The sequence below is a fragment of the Lithobates pipiens genome, unplaced genomic scaffold, assembly GCF_037356315.1.
Source record: "Lithobates pipiens isolate NorthernLeopardFrog02 unplaced genomic scaffold, aLitPip1_a1.2 Scaffold_1, whole genome shotgun sequence".
NCBI lineage: Eukaryota > Metazoa > Chordata > Amphibia > Anura > Ranidae > Lithobates > Lithobates pipiens.
The window spans coordinates 68403410-68415512 of record NW_027507685.1 but is presented as its reverse complement, the minus strand read 5'-3'; the positions used below and the strand labels follow the sequence as shown (position 1 = coordinate 68415512).

The 12103-nt window shown below is 43.0% G+C and overlaps 1 protein-coding gene across 1 annotated transcript in view; it reads left to right on the top strand.

Annotated features, from left to right (window-relative positions):
* Positions 1-4189, top strand: part of LOC143929550 (sphingolipid delta(4)-desaturase/C4-monooxygenase DES2-like) — a 43482-nt gene extending 39293 nt beyond the window's left edge. The window contains exon 4 of the mRNA XM_077453465.1: positions 158-4189. Coding sequence (XP_077309591.1) covers positions 158-301 — 144 coding nt within the window. The 3' untranslated portion in view covers positions 302-4189. The remainder of the gene's footprint in view (positions 1-157) is intronic.
* Positions 4190-12103: the final 7914 nt, after the last annotated feature.

Below are 12103 nucleotides of genomic sequence, written 5' to 3'. Positions count from 1 at the left end.
TTTTTTTTTTTTTTTTCATTGGTTAAAAAACATACAATTATTAGTTTTAAAACATTTAAACCTAAAAAATGAAAGCAATTGCAAGAATATTTTAGCATTTGAATGTTCAGATATTTTAGCACTGTGTCATTAATCCCTCTGTTTTCATCACTTACAGGTACGTAAAATAGCTTCCGAATATTATGACACCTTACCTTACCATACATCGTGGGGACGTGTGCTTTGGGACTTTGTATTTTGCAAGGAACTGGGACCTTTTTCTCGTGTCAAGAGAGAATGTGAATTGGCAAAGAAGGAATAACCATCAATGGACAATTAAATATTAATTTATTTCTTGGTTAATATAGCAAGTATGTTCATTTTCATGGTTATAAAGTGTTATGTGATTCAGCGTTCCCTAGACAGGACTACATGTGCAATTCGGAGCCTCTTTATTTTCACACAGAGTACATCTCCTTTCTGTAGGAGGCCATGAACGAATAAGTAAAACATGTTGAAGTGCTAGGGGACTTTTTAAAATTTCTATTCATTTTTGTAATTTTTTTTTGTTACAGACACACATCTTAATGAACAGAGAGCGTTAAAAAAAAAAAAAATCTGATGCATCAAATATACATACGAAAAACATTGATGGTTTCAGTGTTTTGTGTTTCCTGGCTATTTACGCCAAGGAGGCAAAGACTAAGACAACTGAATTGATTTTGCCCACAAGGCTCTATTACTGTAGTTCTGCTCATCAAATAGAAATGAATGGTCTGCACACTGATGCCAGCACCAATGCAAAACTTTACAGCGTTAGAAGATTCACAACCTATAGTCTCCATGATTAAGCCCTTTGTGGGTGAAACGGGTTGGAGCAGGAAATGGACAGGCAAGACCATATATTGTGAATCCTTAATTTTTTTTTTTTTTTTATTAAAGCTGGTTTTACATCTATGACAGAATCTGTGTGCAGGCCAGTCATTTCTACTTGATAATCGGAACAGCTGAGCCGGGATGTGCTCCTGGGTGTGCACCTGATGGGAGCAGAAGGTACAGGGAAAGTCCAGCTAATATTGATTCTACATATTACTGTATTTCTGCTGCTGTGTACATGAAAATGTCTTGCCATGAGTCAGTTGTCCTCTTTTACCAAGTAGGTCATTACGTGGTCTTGTGAGGAGGTGAGGGATGTGGCACTTTACCAGATCTATTGCATCAGTCATAGCTCTCCCCACTGTTGAGCTAATGCCCACAAACTACTCATTTCTGCTCTCGTCTGTGCATCCTACAAAGTAGTGGTCCCACAGAGGTCTATGTGGATTTCCTGACTGCCGAGAGCAAAGTTCAGAAACAGGAAATCTTCAGGTAATAGTGGAACAGCTGCAAATGCTGTGACATTTGGAGGAGCAGATGTAGCAGATTATTTCGCAGGGCAACGTGCAACCTTCACTTTCCTTCCCCAGACTTGGAAAAAAAAACTTTTTTTTTTTAATATAATGCCTACTTTCTCAAAGCAGAAATATTCGCTGACAATCTGTCACAGTGCCATATCTGATAGCACATAAGTATAACAGTCATGTGTTTTTTTTTTTTTTTTTTTAACCCATTCCCCTTTTGATTAGCAATGCCTAATCCTGGTTTTCATTTAATTCCCTAGAGTGCACCTGCCATTCTGACTGTAGCTAGCGTGGCAACACTTAAGGTATATCTTTGATCTCATTTTTTTGTTTTGGATAGAGTGGGAAATTCTTAAAGTAGAAGTATAGGCAACATTTTTTTAATTTTGGGTAAAGTAAGGGAGGGTTATAGCCCTTGTAAATTTTTCTTTTGCCATCTGCATCTCATTGGGGAGATGTACCTTCTTTTTCTGTCCCATAGCCAAAACAGGACGTGAAAGAAACACTCTACAATTTAAGGGAATCCATTGGGGCCCCCAAAGTCACCAGAACTTGTGTCCCCATTGGAAGATTACTTTTCTGAGGGCAGCCCAAAATTTGGGATTTTCAGTGATGGTAAACAGGACAAATAGAGAGGGTGACTCTACCGAACCAGGGCACAGACAGCAAAATAAACCTAATAGGTGTTCTAATCCCTATCCACTCTGTCCAAAATTATAAAAAAAAAAACTTTTCTCGTTAGTTATATTTTAAACCTCTGTCAGGTTGGTTTTTGGCTGTTTTATTGAGGACATTTCCCTGGGGAAAAAAAATCGGGAACTCTCTAAAGTAATGATAAATCCCCCCAGATGCCCCCCAATGCCCTCTCTATTTCTGCTCAAGTGATAACAATACATTTTCTGTCCTTGGGACAATGATAATCAGGACGAATAGAGCAAATCTCCCAGGAAGGATACAGACAAAAAAAGACAGGTTTCAGCACTTTATCATGCAATTAAAATAAATAAAAAACCTTCTGGCTTTATATATCCGTTAACTGGCTCTGCCCAGCAGCAGTTAGACCCACCTTTTCATAACATTGTCTGGGCAGAGATCAAAGTTCTGCAACATCCTACTAATGGCTGGAGGCCTGTGAGGCAAGGCAAAAAGGTTTCCTAGAGGGTGCCATTCGAGACAAAGTTCTTAACTCATTTCATGAAAGGAGCAGTTCTGGTTGCCTTGTATATACAGTATAAGCAGTTATTTTCTTCAGTGAACCAAGCAACCATTATCAAGTGCTAGATTGCAGAATTAAAGATGAAAGTGGTGTTAAACCTAAAACCAAAAATTGAATATAGTGCAGCTTACCAACGATTGGATGAAGTGGCTGTATAAGTTGTTGTGTTTTTTTTGTTTTGGTGTTTTTTCCCCACTTTTTTTTGGGCTTTTTCTCCTCTGTTTTCCTCTGATGACCTGACCAGTAAGTAACACACCACCTTTATTATACAGACACCACTCTGGATGAATGAGCACAGGAAGCAGATTTGGACAGCAACATTGTCAGTTGAGGGGGGGGGGGTAGATTTACTTGTAGGTTTAGATATGCTAAATTAAGCCAAACTCCAGCTCACACTTTACCGTTACAGAAAACAGTTTGTTTTTTTTCCTTTTGGGATAAAGGTTTTTACATCATTTTAAGCACCCCTGCTAGCGTTAAATAGGTTGTCTCACCCCTGTAACTGCAAGAGAGCTTTTCTGTTGAAAAACAACGGACTTACTGGCTGGATCACCAGGTGAAAGTAGAGAAGAGCCTAAAAAGGGCAAACCAATGCAGCCATCACATCGTACGTACATGGCATTGCTTCCGTGCACATGTGCCAATGACATTGGCACATGCAAATACAGGGATATCTCCTAAACCGTGCAGGTTTAGGAGATATCCTGGACAGCTACAGGTAACATTTATTATAGGCTTACCTGTAGCAAAAAGCGGTCTGTAAAGGTTTACAACCACTTTAATACTGCTTGAAATCTGTTAAACTGGTACTTGGGTTTTCTTTGTGTATATTTGGATTGAATCACCAGCTGAATTGCATATCTTAAACATTCCAGTGCCAAGATCTCCCTGATGGCTTATGGACTATCACAACACTGATACACAGACCCAAAGTTTAAGATAAAAAAAGTATAAATTTTAATACAATTCAAACAAAAATAGATACAAACATATTAAAAATATCCCACACATACACAAATTCCCAACATGTACCCCCGTAGGGCTAGAGTTGAGGTGGGGTATACAGGGATCCTCAAATGCAATATAAAAGGGTAGTAGGTGATTCACTTGCTAGCAAACCCTGAAAACTGAAATTCCAGATTTAGATGGACTTGGGTTATAATGGAAGAGCTTCTGGTTCCTAGAGAATTAGTTGGTATTGTTCTAATATTGAAAGCCTGCCCATTATAGCTGTGGGCCAACAGGAGGATGCCTTCAACACTACTGGGAAGTGTTGAGTCTTGCAAATAAGAACACAGGTTTTGTGGTCTTTCAATGCACTTGAGTCACAGTCTTCAGGTATGTGTAGGCACCTCCTAGATGTTTTTTTTGTTTACCCGACAGATATACATGAAGTATGTATTTCCGTTATGATGTGATTTGACACTGAATATAATAGGTTGGTGGTAGATTTATATAATTTTGTGTTTTATATTTTTGCTGTGTGTATATGTTGTTTTGTATATTTAGAATTTTTAAAAAAAAGAGATGTTAAAGATTGTTAAATTTAATTAAGATTGTTTCTAATGTGAAGTAAATGTTTTCACATGCTGCACTCTTTGTGATGTTTACTGTCTGTACCTCTCTGTAGATATTTTAGGCTATGTACACCGAAGTATTACAATAATATTCTTGAGAAACAAGCTCAAGCAATCTAGCAACCAGAGCTGAAAAGATACTTTACTCTGCACCACCTTATAAAAAGCAACTGCATTATAGGTTGGCAATTGCCCTAAATTCCTTATTTATATGTATTTACTTTTTCCTTCACCTGGAAGAGTACCTACAGTATATATATATAAAAGATGGGACCCCCTCCCACTGGATACGGCAGTCCGGTTCGCTCCAGGAGCGATCCGTGATGAGGGGATGGCCGTTGATTTCTGGCCACCCCCTCTGGATCGCTCCTGGCCAATGACAAGCTTCCTCCCACTGTGTATTGTTTACACAGGAAGGAGGAAGTGATGTCATTCTCCTCGGGGCGGTCTTTTTGCCTGGACTACGAAGAGAAGACTAAAAGTAAGTGCACCAAAACACTACACTGACACATAGGTACACATAGGTACACAAACCCCTCCCCGATCGCCCGCCCCCCCCCCCCCCCCCCCAGTCACAGTGTCACTGATTGCATTGATCATTTCTTTACTGATCACTGCATTCAGTGTCAGTTGTAACAGTTAAAACTGTCAGGGCAGTTAGTGTTAGGTCCAGGGTAGCCCCCTATCACCCCACAATAAAGATTTAACCCTCTGATTGCCCCTAGAGTTAACCCTTTCACCCCCTTTTGCCAGTGTCACTAAGCGATCATTTTTCTGATCGCTGCATTAGTGTCGCTACTGTCGCTAGGTAGCTAGTTATTTTTTTAGGTTCACCGCCAGGTTTTTATATCGCTAGGTACCCCGATATACTACCCAATAATGGTTTTAACCCCCTGATTGCCCCTAGTTAACCCTTTCACCCCCTTTTGCCAGTGTCACTAAGCGATCGTTTTTCTGATCGCTGCATTAGTGTCACTAGTGTCGTTAGGTAGCTAGTTATTTTTTTAGGTTCACCGCCAGGTTTTTATAGCGTTAGGTACCCCTATATACTTCCCAATAATGGTTTTAACCCCCTGATTGCCCCTAGTTAACCCTTTCACCAGCGATCACAGTATAAGTGTCACTGGTGACGCTGGTTAGCCAGTTAGTTATTTAGGTTCCCCGTCAGGTTTTTATATAGCGCCAGGGACCCCCATATACTACCTAATAAAAATTTGAACCCCCTGATTGCCCCTAGTTAACCCTTTCACCACTGATCACCGTATAAGTGTTACGGGTGACTCTGGTTAGTTTGCTTTTTATAGCATCAGGGAACCCACCATTTATTACCCAATAAAGGTTTAACCCCCTGATCACCCGGCGGGTGATATCAATTAGGTTTTAGGGTCAGGGTCTGCGTCGCCCCAGGCAGCGCTAGGTTAGTGCCAGTACCGCTAACACCCACACGCAAAGCATAAACCTCCTGTAGTGGTATAGAATCTGAACAGATCAATATCTGATCTGATCAGATCTATACTAGCGTCCCCAGCAGTTCAGGGTTCCAAAAAAACGCATTGTTAGCGGGAACAGCCCAGATACCTGCTAGCACCTGCGTTTTGCCCCTCTGCCCAGCCCACCCAAGTGCAGTATCGATCGATCACTGTCACTTACAAAACACTAAACACATAACTGCAGCGATCGCAGAGTCAGGCCTGATCCCTGCCATCGCTAACAGGTTTTTTTTGTAACATTTTATATTTAAATCCGGAAGGCAGTGCTTGGTTTTCGGGGTCCCGTACGTGGCTAAGCTCCCAAAAAGTCCCCCACATGTGGTATCCCCGTACTCGGGAGAAGCAGCAAAATTTATTTTGGGGTGTAATTTGACTTGTGCCCATAGCATGTGTGAGCAATATATCATTTAATGACAACTTTGTGCAAAAAAAAAAAAAAGTTTGTAATATTCCCGCAACTTGTGGCAAAATATAAAATATTCCATGGACTCAACATGCCTCTCAGTAAATAGCTTGGGATGTCTACTTTCCAAAATGGGGTCATTTTGGGGGGTTTTGTGCTATTTTGGCATTTTATGGCCTTCGAAACTGTGATAGGTAGTGATGAGTGAAATCAAAAATTTGCACCCTTAGAAATCCTGAAGGTGGTGATTGGTTTTCGGGGTGCCGTGCGCAACTAGACTCCCAAAAAGTCCCACACATGTGGTATCCCCATACTCGGGAGAAGTAGCGGAATATATTTTGGGGTGCAATTCCACATATAACCATGGCATGTGTGAGCAATATATCATTTAGTGACAACTTTTTGTAAAATTTTTATTTTTTTTGTCATTATTCAATCCCTTAGGACAAAAAAAATAAATATTCAATGGGCTCAACATACCCATCAGCAATTTCCTTGGGGTGTCTACTTTCCAAAATGGGGTCATTTGGGGGGGTTTTGTGCCATCTTGGCATTTTATGGCCTTCAAAACTGTGATAGGTAGTGATAGGTAGTGAGGAGTAAAATAAAAAAATGTATGCCCTTAGAAATCCTGAAGGCGGTGCTTGGATTTCGGGGTCCCGTACGCAGCTAGGCTCCCAAAAAGTCCCACACATGTGGTATCCTTGTACTCAGGAGAAGCAGCAGAATGTATTTTGGGGTGTCATTTCACATATGCCCATAGCATGTGTGAGCAATATATCATTTAGTGACAACTTTGTGCAAAAAAAAAAAAGTTTGTAATATTCCCGCAACTTGTGGCAAAATATAAAATATTCCATGGACTCAACATGCCTCTCAGTAAATAGCTTGGGGTGTCTACTTTCCAAAATGGGGTCATTTTGGGGGGGGGGGGGGGGTTTGTACTGCCCTGCTATTTTAGCACCTCAAGAAATGAGATAGGCAGTCATAAATTAAAAGCTGTGTAAATTCCAGAAAATGTACTCTAGTTTGTAGACGCTATAACCTTTGCGCAAACCAAAAAAATATACGCTTATTGACATTTTTTTTACTAAAGACATGTGGCTGAATAAATTTTGCCCTCAATGTATGACTAAAATTTAGTTTATTCGATTTTTTTCTTATAACAAAAAGAAGAAAATATCTTTTTTTTTTCAAAATTTTCGCTCTTTTTCCATTTATATCGCAAAAAATAAAAATCGCAGAGGCAATCAAATACCATCAAAAGAAAGCTCTATTTGTGGGAAGAAAAGGACGCAAATTTCGTTTGGGTGCAATATTGCATGACCGCGCAATTACCAGTTAAAGCAGCGCAGTGCGAAATTGGAAAAAGACCTCTGGTCCTTAAGGTGTTTATTGGTCCGGGGCTGTAGTGGTTAAAGGACCCGTACAAACTTGCCAGAGGTTATAATCCTTTCCTATGCTATAAAACGCAAAATAAAAAGTTAACCAATTGCTCATACATACAGATCATTCATACCGCAACCTTGGAGAGCAGCTACACCTTTGATGAAGTCTTCCTTTCATTTTACCCCATCCCCTGAGTGCATGGGGCCCTCTGCTGGCACCAACTGACCTCACTCACCCCACCCAGCCCTGCACACACTAGTACCTGAAAGTAGCAGAGCCTATCTGACAGCAGGCCCCCAACCTGCATGCACAGAAGAGTGGGGGGGCTCCTCCCCCCTGATGTCTTCCTCTATGGGGCCCTCCAACATGGCAGCTGACCTCACCCCACCCTGCACAGCACCAGACAGCTGGCCCGATCCACACACATGGGATCCGCCCACCTCTCCACCCTTTCCTGCATCCTGGAAACTGGTCCGCTGTGACGGCAGCTGCCTCCTGTTAAAGATGGCTCGGGTTGTGACGCCCGGGCCCCATACTTGTGTACCGGCTGTACCCCCCTGATGGCGGCCCTGCTGCACATCCCTTGCAGAGAAAACCTTCAGCCATCTCCTCTTTATAATGTACATGCATGTCATGATCCTATGCATTCCCATAGGAGAGCTATGCTTATGGTGATCCTGCAAAGTACATCTGTACCATAGGAATAAATGGAGTCACATACAGTATAAAGAGGAAGCAGCCAGAGTGGGCACACAGAACAGTGAACATCACTGAATTAGGGGATAAGGGTAAGAATGCTACATCAGTGGGCTGAACTTGGGGGGGATTCAATTAATTAAAGGAGTCTTTTAAGATTGCTATATGAATGATCTATGTATATGGGTTATTGGTTAGTACACTCCCATATTGGCTAAGGCTGGAATTCATATAAAGGTGGGGGCAGGTGGCTCTAAAAAAATATACCTATATTATATATAATTTTTTTTTTTTTTTACACTTTAGGTCTGCTGCGCATTACCAAAACTCATGGGCCTTAATGATTTTTAAAACATACACATGTTGCATGTTCCATGCATTTTTAGAGGGGAACATGTAACATGTTCTCACCGCTGTAGCCGCTCCCTGCTGCTCTCTCTCTCCTTATATAAGAAGTTCCCTGTACTAGCTGTCACTTTTTGAACAGTGTAGACGTTCAGGGCTCCGCCCACATGGCCACATCATTAATTTACAGAGCTCTGTGTATGAATGAAGTACAAGTCCTGCCATCCTTTGCGGCTGTCGGCCTGTAATTCTCAATGAACTACCATTGCACTGTTAGGCGTTGTGGTATTTCATTGAGTCTTCCTGTCACTGTGAAACTGCCTGCCTGTATAATGTACGGGGGAGACCTGCATGGCATCAGCAATCTGCTGATCACTGGTCCAATACCTTCCAAGCTCCGAAAAAGAAAAATGGTAACTGCACATTTCTATTTTTTTCCTCTGTAAAAAAAAAAGTGCAAGTTTTTTTTAAACGCAAACTCATCCATTAATGCAATACAACAAACATCAGTGCACATCAACCTGCATTAACATCCCCAGCTTCTTAGGCTACATTTACATGGGCAAATACGAATAGCCATGAGTGGCTGTGGTCTCCACTGAGCTGTCAGGTACCCACAGGTGGCAAAAACAGCTGCAGAAATCAACAGATTCCTGCTACTGTCATTGATACCAGGGCTTGTTGCCCATGTGACTGTAGCCTTAGCTTTTACTCAAAGTTCCTCAGGCGCTGCCAAATTCTTGGGGTTACATTTGAGCCAAGTCACTATGAATAAAGCCAAGTATAAACAGACCGAAAATTGTCTACTTCAGAAGGATTCAGGTGAATTTTGCTCTTTGTACACCTGTGTCTGACCAGCTTCTGTTAAATGTTCCTGCTGAACAGGTATATTCTCATATTCTTATTGGAGGGGGATTCTGAGGTCCCTGCTGTGGGAATACAATAGTGCAATGGCGAAGATCCCTGCATGCACACATCACTTTGATGCAGAAATCCTTTTTATTTATTTTTTTATTTTCATTTATGTCCTGGCCAAAAGAGAATAAAAAATAAAAAAAGTGTGTGTGTGTATACCCAGCTACAGATGTCATCTATATCAAGAAATCAGCGACCATACCCAGTACTTGTCCACTGAAGAATCGATTAGTGATCAAAACTACCATCAATAAATGAGAGTGTGTGCTTTGATATAGCAGGTGTCAGTTACTATGTGACACTCTTCTAATTAATCACTTGGCTCTTAGCATCTTGAATTACATATAGCAGAATTGAACATTGTAGCAAATTTCCCTTCTAGCACTGACAGCTTCTGACTCCCTGTGGCCACTGCTTCCAACTTTTCCACTTCTTACAGACCAACATCTCTTTGCAGCAAAGTTTGCTTTAAAACAGGGGTGCCCAAACGCTTTCCCATGGGTTAAATGCCCTCTAATGTGGCCCGCCACCTCCTGCTCTGGGATGGTGGGTCAACGAGCCCAGATTGTGGGTTCCTGACCCGCCATCTCCGAGCATTAGTGTGAAGAACGGAAACAGCACTAGAGGAAGCAGAGTTGATGCTCTCTACTGCAGCCGCATGCTTCCTCTAGGGCCGGCTCCTGTCACACTGATGCTCAGAGATGGTGGATCGGGAACCAGTCAGCAGTACCAGCCAGCAGTATCAACCAGCCCTGGAGGACAGCCAGCAGCAGCCACCAGCCATTCCCGCCTGGGGGACAGCAGCAGCCAGCGATACCTGCAGGAATCCTGAGGAAGAAGGAACGATTGAGGTCTGTCGAAGTGCAGGTAAACTGCAGTGCATCAGTGTGAATGCAGCCTTAGGCACCTTTCACCCGATCGGTCCAATCGGGTTTGCCTGTCTGTTTTTCAGGTGGACCCAATCGGATCCCCCATTCACTTCTATGGAGCGACAGATGTAAACTGACTTGTGCCCATTTACACCTGCCTATCTTAGGCTTAAAGAAAAACAGAAGGGGATCTGTTCCCTTTCTGTCTGGACAGATAGGACTAGAGGGCCTGTAGAGTAGAGTGGGCTGTGTCTGCTCTGCATATGTGGAGTAGACATGGATCTGCCCGCTCCACTCATTGTGGCCCATGACCAGTTACCAAGTCGCTAAAGTGGCCCTCACTCCTCGAAAGGTTGGGCACCCCTGCTTTAAAACCTTGGGCTCCCAGGCCTTATTTCAAGTCTTGCTTTTGTGCAAAAAAACATTTTGCATTATACAGTACCTATTTTTATAGAGAAAGGTGACACTTTAATTTTGTAACATTTTGATTTGTTTATATTTATTTAAAAAGAAATCCAGAAAGTGTGAAAAAATAAATACATTTTGCACTCCTGGTAATGAAACATTTATAGCACAGCCAGGCTATGTCCTCCACAATATAATCGGCAAAGCTGAATATAGGATAAGTTCACCTGTCTGGCCATGTTATATGTTACACCCATAGTTAGGGTGTAACCCAGTGTTTCTCAATTCCAGTCCTCAAGGCACACCAACAGGTTATGTTTTCTGGAATTCTCCCAAATGAAATGGCTGTGGTAATTACTTGAAAATACGACCTTGCCTTGAGGACTGGAATTTTAGAAACACTGGTGTGACATGTTTAGCATCTTATTTCTCCCCCCCCCCCCCCCCTCCAACACAGAGGCGGCTCTCTAATTAGGCAAATTAGGCGATTGCCTAAGGCCCTGCAGTCTCAGGGGCCTCGCCATCGACTAATTTGCCTGTGATCAATCCGGTGGCAGCAAGTGCAGGGAGCGGGACAGTAGAGGCCATTAGGTGGCGCAGCGGCTGGATGACAGACGGCATGAGGGCGGCATGTCCATGTGGGACCCTCACTTGAGCTTCTCTCTTGTGCCGCTCAAGAAACCTCTCCTCCGCACCTGCCTCCTATTTGGTTCTGGAGTGGGAGGGGGGGGGGCGTTGCTGAAAAACTACCCAGCTGGATAGTCCCACCATGAGTGTGAAGAGGGAGAACTCATATGCTGCCGACCAGAGCAAAGGTGAGTGCCCATGCCGCGCAGCCTTCCGTGTGCCTGAATAGGAGGAGCGGTGGAGAGACTGCACATAGTGGAATTGATTTTTCCATATTAATCCATACAGCCGCTGAATGTCTGCAGGGGGGAGAGAAGGAGAAGTGATCATTCAGCGGTTGCATGGAGGAATATGGAAAAAATCACTTCCACTATCTATGTGCAGTCTCCCCACCGCTCCTCCTATCTAACTTTTTCTACACTCTCCGGTGTTCTGGCAGATAGTATCCTGCCATCATATAGTGTCCGCCCCGTACTGCGGATGCACAGTAGGGGCAGAAGAAGCTTCGGAAAATCTCCAAAGATGAACAGTGCCTGCGCCGTGAGTGGATGTGGTAGCCCCGCCATCCCAGCGGGCATAGGGTTGTGAAAATTAGAGGTCCCCTCGCGGACGAGCTTCCCTTGCCACGCTTCGGGCTCAGCCTCGCTGCGCTCAGCTCTTTTATGTTCCAACTCTATGTCCACTTGGATGGTGGGGATAGAACCCGGACTCACGGCGCAGGCGCCGTTCATCCTCGGCTATTTTCGGAATCTGTGTGTGCTGTGTACTGCACATGCGCAGTATACAGCAGAC